This window comes from Bathycoccus prasinos, assembly GCF_002220235.1.
Source record: "Bathycoccus prasinos genomic : Chromosome_1".
In the NCBI taxonomy this organism is placed as follows: Eukaryota; Viridiplantae; Chlorophyta; class Mamiellophyceae; order Mamiellales; family Bathycoccaceae; genus Bathycoccus; species Bathycoccus prasinos.
The window spans coordinates 528,190-542,907 of NC_024008.1; the positions used below are offsets into that span (position 1 = coordinate 528,190).

At 50.7% G+C, this 14,718-nt stretch overlaps 6 protein-coding genes across 6 annotated transcripts; 2 read left to right on the forward strand and 4 right to left on the reverse strand.

Annotated features, from left to right (window-relative positions):
- Window positions 1–399: 399 nt before the first annotated feature.
- On the forward strand, window positions 400–2,897 carry Bathy01g02790 (glutamine synthetase catalytic region; the record flags this gene model as incomplete). The annotated part of the gene is made up of 2 exons (XM_007515197.1): window positions 400–405; window positions 726–2,897. The coding sequence occupies 2 exons, from the start codon at window positions 400–402 to the stop codon at window positions 2,895–2,897; spliced, it is 2,178 nt and encodes a 725-aa protein (XP_007515259.1).
- Window positions 2,898–3,197: 300 nt separating this feature from the next.
- On the reverse strand, window positions 3,198–5,066 carry Bathy01g02800 (mitochondrial nuclease; the record flags this gene model as incomplete). The annotated part of the gene is made up of 1 exon (XM_007515675.1): window positions 3,198–5,066. The coding sequence occupies one exon, from the start codon at window positions 5,064–5,066 to the stop codon at window positions 3,198–3,200; it is 1,869 nt and encodes a 622-aa protein (XP_007515737.1).
- Window positions 5,067–5,324: 258 nt separating this feature from the next.
- Bathy01g02810 (Proteasome subunit alpha type-7) lies at window positions 5,325–6,098 on the reverse strand (the record flags this gene model as incomplete). The annotated part of the gene is made up of 1 exon (XM_007515664.1): window positions 5,325–6,098. One exon carries the CDS (start codon window positions 6,096–6,098, stop codon window positions 5,325–5,327), a length of 774 nt encoding a protein of 257 aa, XP_007515726.1.
- A 594-nt stretch (window positions 6,099–6,692) lies between these two features.
- Window positions 6,693–8,519, reverse strand: Bathy01g02820 (2-alkenal reductase; the record flags this gene model as incomplete). Its single annotated transcript, XM_007515196.1, has 1 exon — window positions 6,693–8,519. One exon carries the CDS (start codon window positions 8,517–8,519, stop codon window positions 6,693–6,695), a length of 1,827 nt encoding a protein of 608 aa, XP_007515258.1.
- A 160-nt stretch (window positions 8,520–8,679) lies between these two features.
- On the reverse strand, window positions 8,680–12,300 carry Bathy01g02830 (unknown protein; the record flags this gene model as incomplete). The annotated part of the gene is made up of 1 exon (XM_007515712.1): window positions 8,680–12,300. One exon carries the CDS (start codon window positions 12,298–12,300, stop codon window positions 8,680–8,682), a length of 3,621 nt encoding a protein of 1,206 aa, XP_007515774.1.
- Window positions 12,301–12,604: 304 nt separating this feature from the next.
- Window positions 12,605–14,686, forward strand: Bathy01g02840 (unknown protein; the record flags this gene model as incomplete). The annotated part of the gene is made up of 1 exon (XM_007515507.1): window positions 12,605–14,686. The coding sequence occupies one exon, from the start codon at window positions 12,605–12,607 to the stop codon at window positions 14,684–14,686; it is 2,082 nt and encodes a 693-aa protein (XP_007515569.1).
- Between the last annotated feature and the right edge of the window lie 32 nt (window positions 14,687–14,718).

Genomic DNA, 14,718 nt, shown 5'->3' on the forward strand with positions numbered 1-14,718 from the left:
GATGATGATGATGATGATGATGATGATGGTTCAAAACTGTAGGGGAAACAACAGAACAGCTCCCCTTGTTGTGTTTCGAGGGGGGCAGGGCCAGCGTCTCGAGAGACATTTTTTTCATTTTCGTTCCAAAGTCGCGTTTTTAAATAGATGCGAAAAAGCGAATGTGTGAGCGAAACCTTTTTCTTGCTTCTTTTCCAAGTCTCGTCTTTTTTTTACGAAAGACTTTTCCGCAAAGCTGCCACGTCTGTCCCTTCGGGAGATATTTTACTCTTTTTCGCGGGCTTTTCTCTTCCGAACTTTTTTTTTCGCTTTTTCTTCTCTCGTTGCGAATTAGTGCATCGGAGATTCCTTATTCTTATATATATTTCTTTTTAGTCGCACAAAAGAGCTTCTCACATCATGCAGGTGCGCGCAAAGAACGTTTGCGTGTGTGTTGTTTTTGGACGTCGTCGTCCATCTCTCGTCGCGTGCTGGCGGCGTTTTTTTTACTAAGATGATCGGCTAAAATTTAGGGCGATTATCACGATGGACATTTTTAACACAATTCGATCGGCTGTTTTCTCTCTCTCTCTCGATCTGCGCGCGTCGCGTAAAAATCGCTCCTTTCGAAAGCGAAGAGTAGCGCTCGAAAGGCGATATATCTGTCGTTGACTGACGCGGTGTTCTTTTTTTCTTTCTCTCTTTTTAAATGCTCCTTTATCCTCCGTATCAATACTAAACAACAGGCTATTCAACAATCGACTTTTTTAAAGTCATCGCAATTCAACAAGTCTTCTTCTTCTAAGAAGGTTGTCACCAGTCGTCGCAAGGCGACGACGACGACGAAGGCGATGTTGTCCTCCTCCGCTGGTCCGGCCACGTTGGAAGGCTACGGTTCTTGCTCGTTTAAAGGTGCGGTCGCGGACAAGTACTTGAAAGAACAAGGGTACGATGCGTCTTTGTTGAAGGATTTGTCCTGGCCGAAGAACGAGGCCAAGGCGAAAGCCGTCGCCGCGGCGTTGCTCTCTTGGGCCACGGATAACGGCGCGAAGCAATATTCGCACTGGTTCCAACCGATGGCGAGCGCTGGCGTTCGTCACGGTAACGCTGGTTGCTTGCAAATGGCTATGTTTGACTTTGACGCGGACGGAGTTCCGTACCCGTCGTTTTCGCACGAAAACTTGTTGCAAGGTGAAACTGATGGTTCCTCCTACCCGAACGGCGGGTTGAGAGCCACGCACACCGCGGGTGGCTATTTGTCCTTGGACCCGTTGTCCCCGATCTTCATTCGCGAAGACACCATGTACATTCCGTCCTGCTTTGTCTCGTACAACGGCGACGCTTTGGACGAAAAGACGCCTATGCACAGAGCCACGGAGGCGATGTCCAGCCAAGGTAAGAGATTGTTGAAGTTGATGGGCTACAACCCGGAAGGCGATTTGATCAACAACATTGGTTTGGAGCAAGAGATTTTCTTGACGACGAGATCGGCATTCTATAACCGCCCGGATTTACAGTTCACCGGGAGAACGGTTATGGGCAAAGACGCCGCGAGAGGCCAAGAATTGTCGGACCATTACATGGCCCCGATCTCTCGCGCGACTGGTGCTTTCGAAACCATGAAGCAAATCCAAGCCGAATGCTACAAAATTGGTATTCTGTTGAAGACGCGTCACCGAGAAGTCGCGCCGAACCAGTACGAGTTTGCGCCGATGTTTGGCAACGTCATCAACCAAATCGACCAAAACTTGATGGTCATGCAAATTATCGAAGAAGTCGCCTCGGAGAACGGCATGGCGGCCTTGTTGCACGAAAAGCCATTCGCGGGTATCAACGGTTCCGGTAAGCACAATAACTGGTCTATCGGTACGTCCACTGGCGTCAACTTGCTCAACCCGAAACAGTTGAACAAGGCGTCTGGCAACGCGGAAATCTTCCCGGTCATCATGGCTGCTTTGGTTTCTGCCATCGACAAACACGGCGACTTAATGCGTTTGTCCATTGCTTCCCCGGGTAACGATTTCCGATTGGGTGCTATGGAAGCGCCGCCGGCGGTTATGTCCACGTACTTGGGCTCGTCCTTGACGGAATACTTGGAACAAATCAAGAACGGTAAGATGTCCGAGTACTCTCCGGAAAAGAAATCGCTGTCTTTTGGCGCCGCGAACGTCCCAGATATCACCGTACCGGCGGAAGATCGTAACAGAACTTCGCCGTTCCCGTACGGTGGCGCGAGATTTGAGTTCAGAGCCGCCGGTTCCACTCAAAACGTTTCTTTGATCAACACGTGCTTGGACTCCATGGCTGCGGAAGCGTTCAAGATTGTCGCCGACCGCATCGAAGGCGGCGAAAAGCCGCTCGACATTGCCGCGGACCTTTTGAAGCAACACGAAAAGTGCATCTTCAACGGTAACGGTTACGATCCGAACTGGCCGGATGATGCCGTCAAGAGAGGCGTGTGGAGAATCGACTCTGGCGTCGACGCCATCGACCAATTGGACTCCGAAAAGAACGTCGCCATGTTCTCGAGCATTGGCGTCTTCTCTGAAAGAGAATTGCAAGCGAGAAAGTCCGTCTTATTGACGTACTACACCGGTGTCGTCGAGATGGAAGCGTTGACGATGATTGACATGATCAACAAACACGTCATTCCGTCCGTGAAGAAGGCGGACGTCGGCAACCCGAACAAGTTGAACGACGGCATCAAGCAAATCAAATCCGCGTTGAAGAAGATTCACGGCGAAGAAAACGAAACGAAACAAGCCCAAATGGCGAGATCCTTGCGTTTGGAAACCATGGCGGATGTCCGTAAGGTTTGCGACGACTTCGAAGCCAAGGTTCCGGCCGAGCACTGGACTTTGGCCACGTACGACGAGTTGTTGTTCTTAGACACGTTTCCGGAAGGCGAGATGTGGTAATCGTCAATATTTTGATGATTGGAGATGAAGAATAAGCCGGTGATACATAATACGCGCCCAAGATACACTAATAAAACGAGATATTTTGAAACTTATTTATGATTCTATTTAGAGCGATAAACTCGGGTATTTTTTTTATGTGCATCATTTTACTTTTGAACAAACAAACAAACAAAAACTGTCAGTAATTCATTCAATAAAACACTTTATTCATCTTCTCCTTCTTTTACTAATTGCGTTGCTATGTGTATACATTACATTAGTTATCACTGCGCGTGCTAATCATATCTACTAACATTTTCATTTCTTTACTTCAGCGGAGGGTGACCAGGGAGGCGGCAAAACGCATCCGATGCCCTCGTCGCACAGGTGTGTCGCTTTCTCTGGTTGTTTCTTCCCGAGAGGTCCTGCTCTTTCTCTAGATTCCCTAAACCCTGACTCACGTCTCTCTTTACTCGATGTTGAATCCGTGAGCAAAATCTTGATGTGTTCTTCGTCCGATAGTCCTCCTAAGCGTTTTGTAGTATTCTTGTTGTTGTTGTTGCTGTTTTGCTTCAACGCGTCTCCTAGTCGTCCTTGTAAAAACTGTCTTTCCGAACGGTCAATATCATCTCTCGTTTGTAAATCGTTGGTTGCTTTGGGGAAGAATGTTAAACCAGACACTGCTTCTAAACTTTCCAATGGAACCGCAAAGTTCGATAACGGCGTGTTAGGATCGATGTACGCGTTTGGTAACACAAACGCGGCAACTTTTGCGGATTTGGGAGGCGCGTTGTAATCAACAACATCTCCAAGAAGAGTGACGTCTTTTTCTGGATCGTTCGCGTGTTCATCGACGAGGATAACTTTGAAAAAGTGCGTCGGGACGGCGACGAGTTCCGGTGCTTCGCCAATTAAAGGATATCGCATCTCCCATTTGACAGCTTTTTTGCGCTTCTCTTCGTCAGGATCAATCGGACGAACTTTATTTTGCTGCTGCTGCTGTTTCTGCTGGATAGTATTCGAAGAAGGCTGCTGAGAGGCAACGATTGCATTCGTTACCGAATGCTCGTGGTTCTCTTTCGTATCGTTTGTTGCGGTATTCTTTTCCTGGTGGTTCTGCTGTTGTTGAAGCGAGGCGTCGTCCAACGCGATGGCCATTTTCGATTGTTGCATCGTCTGCGGTTCCAAAGCAGACGCAGTGCTCCTACTGTTTACGACTTCTTCTACCCCGTGTTGTTGTTCTTGTTTTTGTTGTTCTACCACCGGCGTCGGTAAAAATAACGGCCCAGTCACTACGAACACCTTCGCTTTCCTATGTTTCTCCTCTCTCGTCCAATTACGAATAAAACTTTCAAACCTGGCCCAGTAGTCTCGATTAAACCCGTTTCCGACTTGCGGACTGACATTGGCTAAAGTAAACGTCGCGTCCTTCTCCTCCTGTTTCCTCACAAAGTTCCCCGCCGCGGCTAAATGCCCGCGATCGAACCCAGAGTTTCGAAAATCGTTCAGTTTCGCCCGAAACGTCTTCGGCACGCCTTCATCTTCTGAAAACGACGGAGATTTCTTCCTCGAAGCCGCGCTACTGCCGAAATCACCTATCTCGTCCGGATACATCAAACTCTCCCTATCCATGACCTCTAACGTCCATCTGGGATTCCTCGTCCTCCCGTCATACTGCGCGACGAACGCGTTCCCAAACAACCTCGCGCCGATACTTTCCGTCACGTCTCGAGGAAACCCGTACCTCGCGCACGGGTGTCGCTTCAACGACGACCCGCTGCTCGCCTCGTCTCGTTTCTCTCCTAATATCATCGAGGACGCGGACGTGCCGTCGAAATCGGAATCGTTCGCGTGCTCTAAATAGTCGTCCACCTGGTGCAACTCGGAGACGAACAAGGAGGCGAAGCCACCTATGAAGGCGCCTAACGTCGCCCCGGCGAGAAAGGTTGGTATTTTTGCATCACCACCAAAACCACCACTCGAAGACCCGGAAGAAGAAGATGAAAAATGCAGGCGTCCTCGTCCTACTCGCGTCGTCGAAATCGTCTTCCCAAAGCTCCTGCTGTTATTAAAAGAAGACCTTCCTCCCGTCGTCGAGTTTTTGAAGATGTTTTTGTTGTTCGGTCCTCCTCCTCCTCCTCCTCCTCGGAAAAAGAAGAAGAAGGACGACAAAGAGGAAGACGACATTTTTGCGACGACGACGACGACGACGAGAAGGCGAGAGAGGATCGGTCGCAGATGTGAGGGTTTTACTGAAACTCGCTTTTGTCTTCTTCTTCTTTGATGAAAACTTTAATGATGATGATGATGAGAACGAATGTGTTTGCTTTTGTGACGTACTTTACTCGTATAAATTCATCAAAAGAACTAAAAAACATCTCTCTCTCTCTCTCTCTCTCTCACTCTCTCTCTCTAAGTACCGCGGAAAAAAAAGACTTTATTATTTTACCCCTGCGCGGCTCTGGCCGCCTCTTCCGCGGCCTGCGCTCGTCGCTTCTTCGCCTCCTCCGCGGCTGCTTTTTCGTCTTCAATTTTCTTAATCACCGCGTCGACGACGGTTTCGTCCAACGTGTCCGCGCCGTCCAGGCCTTTCCTCACGACGGCAATTTCTACGTGTTTCGATCCCGGTTCGCACACCTCCAGAAGCGCTTTGACGCATAACTCGACGCACTCGTCGCCACTTTTCTCCTCGTAGTTCTTTTCCAACCACTCTCTTACTGGTTTGCTCGATCGACCGATGGCGTTCGCTTTCCACGCCGTGTACGTGCCGCTCGGATCGGTGTGCCACAATTCCGCGTTCCCTTCCGGAGAGAAACCGCAAATCAACGTCGACAAACCAAACGGCCGAACGCCACCACTTTGCGTGTACTTTTGCTGCACCCCACCGATATATCTCGCCATGTGCTCCACGCTCGCCGAGTCTTCCAAAGTTAACCTGTGCGACTGCGCTTCCACTCGCGCTCGGTTGATGAGCACCCTCGCGTCCGCGGTTAACCCGGCGAACGCCACCGCGACGTGATCATCAATCATTTGAATCTTCCGCATCGTTCGTGGATCTTGTAACTTCGCGACCATTTTCTTCTCCACGCCGATGACGACCACGTCCGTGCCTCGAACGGCGACTGCCAAAGTGCCTTTCCGGACCGCCTCCATGGCGTACTCCACTTGGAACAAATGGCCGTCCGGGGAGAACACCGTGATGGCACTGTCGTAAGCCATTCGTATTTCTTTCTTCTGTTTTGTCTAAATGTATTCTCTTTAACTCTCTCTCTTAGAGCAGCGCACGTTGTGTAGCTCTCTTTGCGCGCGAAGCTTTCTCGTCAAAAAGCGCGGTTTGAGTATGTATTCTTCTTCTTCTTCTTCTTCTTCTTCTCTTATTCGATGATGATGAGATCGCGAGGAGAGTGTTTTCCGTCTAACGAACGATGACGAGATCTCTCTTTTAGTATCCGTATAAATATATCTCTGAAAGCGAATAATCAGTTAAAACGAATTCTCCCTCTCTCTCTCGCTGCAAAAGTCGCGCGTTAACGTGTGAACGACTGTACTACTATTACTACTCTGCGACTCTCTGTGTAAAGGTACAGACCAAAGTGAAGAAATCTGCCAAGTTTGTGCTCAAAAAATGTTTCGCGTGTGGCTTTTCTCGTCCGCCAGACGATGGTCATCAGAAAGAGAACGCGGAGAGGACGGACGGAGGATTTTCGCCACGTTTGCTGCTACTGATGATGATGATGGTGTGCTAATTATTATTCTAAATCGCGGCGTTTAATTACATTTCGAAGCATCTCTATTTATCGTATATCTAGCGTATCACGCTCGGCGCTGAATACCGCCCATCCCGGGCGGCGCGATGACCAAGTCTTTTCCTTTGTTGTTGTTGTTATTGCTGTGGACGTTGTTATTGTAATTACTGTTGGCACTCTTCGCGGTCGAAACGCGTCCCAAACTCGCGTCGCCGACGACGACGTCTAACGTTTCCAAAGTGAACGTATCCACTCTCCAAACGACGATGGATAAAACTTTCCCTGGGTCAGCTTCGAGAACAATTCTTCGGACTTGGTTCGCGTCGACGATGGCTTCGCCGTTACAATCAATGATAACATCACCGATGCGAACGCCCGCGAGGTGAGCTGGGGAGGCATCGGAGACCTTGACGATGAGCGCGCCTTCGCGAGGCGGGTTTTTCGTTGTATTATCGGTGGCATTGGCGTTGTTGTCTCCTGATGACGCCTGCATGGATGACGCCGGGGATGAGGATGTTCCGCCCTCCAATAACGTGGCCATTTCTATTCCCAGGTACGGCCGCGCGATTATCTCGCCTCTCGAGAGCGCCTCTGCGACTCGACGAACGGTGTTGATTGGAATCGCGAATCCAATACCATCGGCATCTTGTCGTATAGCCGCGTTGATGGCGATAACCTCGGAAAACTCGTTCACTAACGGGCCACCGCTATTACCTGGGTTTATCGCACAATCTGTTTGGAAGAATTCCACGCTTCGTCGTTCGGGTATGCCCAACTCCGTGGACGTTCTCGCTAAGTTTGATATTATTCCTAAAGCAACCGAATTGTCCAGACCAAAAGGATTGCCTACGGCGACCGCCCAATCCCCGACGTCAACTTCGTCTGAATTCCCAATATCGCAACTCGGCAACACGTGCGAAGCTCTCAAATTCAACTTCAAAAGCGCGATATCAGCAGTTTGATCTACGCCTTTCACGTCCGCGATGTACGTTCGACCATCAGTGAACGTCACTCTGACTTTCTGCGCGTCTCCGACGACGTGCGCGTTGGTCACCACTCGCCCTAAAGTCGCGTCCAAAACTAAACCACAACCCCCGCCCGCATGCCACTCGTCGTAACGAGTATCGTTGCCGTTCTCGTTTCTGTTATTCTTCTTCCGTTTCGGGGCTTCGTCCTCGTCCTCGTTCTTCTTCTTCGGCGACGGACCTTCATCTTCCCGCTGTTGTTGTTGTTCTTTTTGTTGTTGTTGTTGTTCCTTCTGCGATGAAGAAGGCGAAGGCATCAACGCGTCCACCCGTACCACGCACGGTCCGACCGATTCCGCCGCTTGTCGCACGAAACTGTTCCGCTTTGCTCTCGATTTTTTATTCGTCGTCCCTTTCAAAATCCGAAACGTAGTGGACGAGTTGTTGTTGTTCTTGCTAGTATTGGTGGTCGCGTTGGCACGCGCGGGCAACAGCGCGCTTTGAAGAAAAAACAACAACAACTGCCACGATAAAAAACTCGTCGTCGCGATCGCCAACGTCGTTCTTAGCGCGAGATGTGATTGTTCTTCTTCTTCTTCTTCTTCTTCTTCTTTTCCTAATTCCCGATTCGATTCAATTCGGCGACGAGATGAATGCCAACAACGGTTTCCAATTACGTTGTTTACTCTCGTCCTCTTTTCCTCCTCAAAATCTATTCTGTCTTCATTCGTTCTGTCGCCGTTGTCGTTGAACGAAAACAAAGACCAAAACCCTTTCGTCGTCCTCCTCCTCCTCCTCCTCCTCCTCTCGTTGTTGTTGTTCTTGTTGTTGTTCGTTATCCGATGACGATGATTCTTCTTAACAGACGACGACGATAACGAAAGGTGTTGTTGGTGTTGAAAAGCGACAGAAAAACGAATAACACGCATGACTCTTCTTTACCGGTCGTCCGTCTCTCTTCTCCGTTCGTACGACGCTTCGTGTTATTTCTATCGACCAAAAGCGTGCGCACTAATGAGGAAATGATAAAATTCTCTTTAAAATATAAATATTACAAGTTGTGTGTTGTTTAAGTCTTTAATTGTCCATTTAATAGTCGCTGTCCCAAACTTCAGGCTTCCCGCTGGCTTTGTTGTTATGCTTTTTGGAGGAGGACTTTTTGGCTTTCGTTTCGGCGTCTTCGGCTACTTTGGTCGTGGATGTGGATTTATCTTGACCTTCTCGTTCTTCTTCAGTCGCCGCGTCTTCGACCGGCACGTCTTCGATCGGCGCGTCGTCCTCCTTCGTGGCCATTTTCTTCGCTTGCGCTTCAATTTTCTTTTGTTGTTGTTTCTTCGTGTTGGCGGCGTTCTTCTCGTCGTCCTCTTTGTGGTTTACGAGTTGATCCTTGCGTTGTAACTCCTCGCGGATGCGTTCTTTGAGGACCAAAGCTTCCACGGAATCTTTCAAGATTTCCTCCTTCTCAGTCGTGGACTTGTTCAACTTTTCGACGGAGTCGCCATCGACTCTGCCCCAGCCGTTTTTGCAGCAACCGACGCCCGGGATCGGGACGCCTGGCGTGCACTTCGGGTCCGGGTTGCACGTTTCCTTGGAAGAAGAAGCGAGCGATTTCGCCAAAGCCGAGTCTTTTTGCGCGTCCACGTTTTGCGCTTGCGGCTGACGCTGGAAGCAGCAAGGGATACCCGCGAGCGGCACACCAGCGACGCAGGTTTCCTTCGGTTCTGGGTTGCAAATATCCGGTGCATTGCAGCACGGAATGCCTGGGATAGGGACACCGGCGACGCACCCTTCGGTTTGCTGGTTGCAAAACAACGGCTTGGATGCCGCTTCCGGAGCGTCTTCCTTCTCTTCAACTACGACGGTACCTTCGTCGCCGATCAACTCTTGGAACTCCTTGGTTACTTCAGCTTTCGCGTTCGCGTCTTGCTCATCTTGACCCTCGGCCGCGTCTTCCGGGGCCGCTTCCTCCTCGGTAGTTTTACCTTGGATGAAATCGGCGATGACTTTGTCTTCCGGCGCTTCCACGTTCGCGCTAGACAAGTCGATGTCGTCTTTACCGACGATGGATTCGTACGAAACCTTCGGCTTTTCGACGCCCGGGATATCCAAAGACTTTGTCGCCATCATAAATTGTAAATCTTGCTGAGTGACTTCCTTGTACTCGATTTTCTTGAATCGATTTTCCTTGTCGTCCCATCGATAGGTGCTCTTGTCCGAGCAGCACCCAAAGCCAGGCATCGGGGTACCAGCTTGGCAATTCGGAGATGGATCCGGATTGCACGAATCTGGCGTGCAGCATCCGACGCCTGGCCAGCGTTGACCGGGGGAGCAATTTTCGCTGTTGTCACAAAACATCGGTGGGTCGTACTTGCCGTCCTTCATGAAGTTGTTGCCTTTGGCAGCTTGGTTGTTGTTGGCAGCCCCGCCCGCGGCTCCGGATTTCCAGGTCGCCTCTACCGCGGTTTCGACTTTGGACATGTCAAACATGTCTGCGGACTTGGTTTTCGCGTCCGCCTTGTCGTCACCGGCTTTTTCGGTGTGGTGGTGGTGCTTACCCAACGCCGCCATGAGCTCTTCCTCCGTCGGCGCCGCCATGCCAAGCTGCGCGTGCTTGGAAGAGTGATGTTTCTTCGTCTTCACCGCCTCCTCTTCGAGTTCGAAGAGCATCTTTTGCTCCTTTGGATTTTTCAACTTCTTCACAACAATCTTCGTCTTCGCTGCCGGTACGATGGTGTCGTCACCATCTTCGCCGCCTTCGATATCGCTGCCGCCCTCAACGCCGTCAACCGGCGACGGGTTGGTCATTTGTAAAACTCTCGCGTTGACGTAATCGTCCAACTCGGAGACCATGATGGACTTCGGAGTGCCGTCTTCCAAGATGACGTTGACCAAAGCGTTCGGGTTGGATCGATCAATTCGACTCGCTCCCCACTCCGGGCGCCAATCCTCGGCGTCTTTGCAACAGCCAATACCCGGAATCGGCACGCCTGGCATGCACGAATCCGCCGGGTTGCACGACGTTCGGTCGCAACACCCTTGGCCTGGGCACGGGATGCCGCCGACGCACTGCAACGCCGGGTTGCAAAAGAGATCTTTAAAAGACTCCGTGCACGTGGACTGATCGCCGACCAAATCAGCGTTCGGGTCGACAACAGGAGTCGCAATTACTCCATCTTCAAAACCAGTCGAAGCCGCCTCTTCGCCGGCTTCGATGACTTCTGGTTGCGGCGTTTCGTTGAACGCCACGGCGTCTTCGACAATTTCTTCAGATTGGTGTTGTTCTTTTTGTTGCAACAACAACGTCTTCGCCGCGGCTTCTTGCGCGGCCTCGATCGCCGACTTAGCGGCAAGTTGTTGCGCGGAAATCATAGCCTCGTTTTCAGCTTCTTGCTTCGCGATGGCCGCTTGAGCCTCTTCTTGCTCTTTACGCAAAGCCAACTTTTGTTGGTCGACGACCGTTTTCACTTGCACGCCGTAATCGCCCATCTTGGCTTCTTCGCGCATCAAGTCGTGCTCCGAGCCGAATGAATGCCCTTCCCACATTTGTCTTTGATTGGACAAAGACGTGGAAAAGTAATTCGTCCTCGACGCGTTGTCGTTTTCGGCGTCCTCGGGTAAAGCGTACACCGTAGTCGACGCGCAAAAGTGTCTCGTCAACGTCGTGTACGCGAGAAATCCAGACGACCACAACTTATTCTCGGCGCCAGATAACGGCTTGAACAACTCTGTCGCTTCGTTGGAGATGACTTCCGGCGTGACCACCCACCCTGGGTTGGCGTCCAAAAATCGATACACGTCCTCCGGCTTGGCCGATCCCGGATCTTGGTACGGAATTTCCGCACTGACGGTCGACGAACCCAGTGCAGTCTTTTTCTCCTCCAACGCTCTCAAAACCAAAATCTTATGCTTCACGTTCTTATCGATCATCGAGTGATCGCCTCTGTTCAACTCGTCCAAGGTGTGCGGAACGACGTTGGCGAACACGAAATCGGTCTTGCTCCCGAAATCTTCGCGAAACTTCGCGTTCTTCTCGTCCGCGGCATCCAAGTAGTGCGTGTTGATTCTCGCGACGCAATCGTGCGAATCAATTTCTTTGCCAAAAGACTGACCGTTCATATCCGGCGACGGAAGTACGAGCGCGCACGATTGACATTCCATCGGGACCCCGAGATCCGCCGTTTTCGCCGGTCTCTTTTCCTCTTGTTGCGCTTCTGCCAATTGCGCTTCATCCGCCGAAAAGGATTCTTCTTCGTCACCAATCGTTTCCGTTTCTTCTCTGCGGTGTTCTTCCGCGAATCGCTCCTGCATTCTCGCAAAACCGGCGTTCACTTTCGGCAGTGAAGATGATTTCACCGAGGACGCGGCCCCCCGGGAAAACCCACGCGAGGCAAACGGCTTCGCTCGTCTCACGCCTCCCCCTAACTCCGCCTCGTTCGCGATGGGAAGAGCAAAAGAAGGGTGGTCGATGTTGGCGACATGTCCACCTCTTGTTTTAGAGGACGCGACGACGGCAAACCCCACCGCTGCCGCGCTGAACGCCAACAGTGCGATTTTCTTCCCCGTATTCGAAGTATCACTCGACGATAAAATCATCGATCGATTCTGCGATTCCAAGTCCACGCTGTTATTCGCGAAATCATCCGCGTCTTCCTCATCGTTCGAGACGGTCCCGTAGGAAGACACAGAACTCTTCTTACGCGTCGTCGTCATTTGTGTTATATCTCAGTCGTCGTTTGTACGCGACGACACACTTTTATCGCGGAAGCGTTTCTTTCTCACGAGTTTTCTCTCGAATTTCTTTTTTCCCAAACAGAGCAGCCCCGCGGTCTTTTCTCGAGTCTCTCGGGAAAAAAGAACGAAACTTTGAGCGATTGCGCGACACTTCAACAGCGCGCGCGATTGTCGCGTAGTATCATTAGGAGAAGAAGAAGAAGAAGAAGACGAAAGGAGAACGCGCGAAACACGCAGCAAAAGGGGCGGTTCTTTAGTAAGAGCGAGAGTGAGAGAGTGAGAGATGACGTTTGCAAACAATCACGACGAGCGAGAACGATTGCTCGTGAAGCACCACCACGCGGCTGATGAGGATGTGCGCGAATTCGACGCGTTGAAGACGACGAAAACGACGACGAGATCTTCTTGGATGAAATCTTCGCTTTTCGCAACAATTGGCGTTTCGGTATCGTTGTTGATCTGTTGCGCGTTCGTTGCGATGACGGCGTCGTCGTCGGAGTCGTCGTCGCTCGGTGTCTCGAAGTTCAGTACGAACAACAAAGGAGTCCTTTTGAACGTGTACGGCTCGAAAGAAGCGGGCGCGAGCACGGCGTCGAGAGCGAAATTCTCCGCGACGACCAACACGGAAGAAGAAAGTGTGACTCAACTCGCACAACTGGGCTACGCGGACGTGGATTTAGATACCGCCGCGTTGGGTGCGAAGGAAAGGAACATGATCCAAGCGTCGCTGGCGATTGAGAACGTGCAGCGAAAGATCAAGCGCTTGGAAAAGGCGAAGCGGCAACGCGCTTTGAACGTACAAGACGAGGACGAGTACTTGGAAGACGAAGTTACCGCCGACGAGAATGTCGGAGAGGGCGAAGAAGAGGCGGTGGCGACGGCCACGACGGGGGCGGAAGAAGAAGGAGAAGAAGAAGTGAAAGAAGTGAAAGAAGAAGAAGAAGTGAAAGAAAAAGAGCGAGAAGCGGAGGACGAACGAAACGCGGCGGTGCGAATGTTAACCGGAGAAGACCCGGTCGTTGAAGAAAATGAAGAGAAAGAAGGAGATGAAAGTAACAACGATGAAGCAGAGAAGGCGTTACCGCAAGCGTCTTCTACGATCGTGAACCAAAAGTTGGAGGAAGAGTTGAAAGAAGAAGAGAAGAACAACGCCTCCGCCGAGTCAGAGGAGAGCGTCGAGGAAAAGAAAAGCTCTTTGGAGGAGATGGCTTTGGCGTTCGAAAAAGAGATGGAACGCGCGGCATTAGAGGATGAATTTACCGCGATACCGGAAGAAGAAGTGAAAGAAGGGGAACAAGAACCAGAAGCGACGGCGACAGCAGAAGTAGATCCATCTGAAACGGCCAACGAGAAGACGTCCGAAGAAGGAGAAGAAGAAGAACAACAACAACAACAAGGAGAACAAGGAGAAATAATTACTCCGTTGGAATCGCTTACGACGACGACGACGACAATAACACCGCGTCAAACTTCGTTGCTCCGAGGTTCGACCAAACGCGACTTATCGGACACCGAGTTTTCCAAGCTTCAAAAGCTACTCGAATACAACGCCAAGAAACGCGGCGTCGACTTGAAATCATCGTCGTCCGCGGACACGACGCCAGAACAGCCTCCGAAAGCAGAACTGTGCCCGTCCTCTGCTATTTACGCCGGTAAATGCGAATGCTCAACGTGCGCGTTGGTTTTACCGATGCCAGATATGGTTGGAACATCGCTCGGCAAAGAAATTGACTCGCACGAATGTGTCGCCAGAATGAACGCGCAATACATCGAAGTCCAGAATCCATCCGATTCGAACAAATTAGCCAACCCGAGAGATTACGGTTCGAAAACCGATTTCGTCTTTTCCAACGTCGTCGATCACACGTTAAAAGATTTAAGGAAAAACTTGAACACGACGGAAGGTAAAAAGTTGAACCAAAAAGTCAAACACAAGTTTCTGCACGTGCCGTTTTGGAGACCGGCTTCGGAAGTGTTTGATTTCTTGGAAGCTCACAACGATTGGAAGACGATCCCACATGCGGTCACGAAGGAAACGACCGATTTGTTCTCGCAGATGAAAGGTGCGGAAGGCAAACAGTGGAGTTCAGGATTCCTGGCGTACGTCATGTTGTCGAGACACTATTGCGCCAAGACGACGGTGTATTCCTATTGGAGAGCGGAGGAGGACCCGGCGAGTCAAGTGTACGTGACCAACTCGAAAGGTGGAGCGCGGAAGATGTGGAGCGGACACTCGTTCGGTGGCGAACACGAATTTATTAAAAATGCGGCGGAAAGCCACGATTTTGGAACTAGAGTACGATATTTAGACGCGCTTAAAGAAGGCGCAAATAAAGGTGAAGAAGTCGGGGGTATAACGCCTTGATTTCTACATTATCTATCATCACGAGTTGCTGT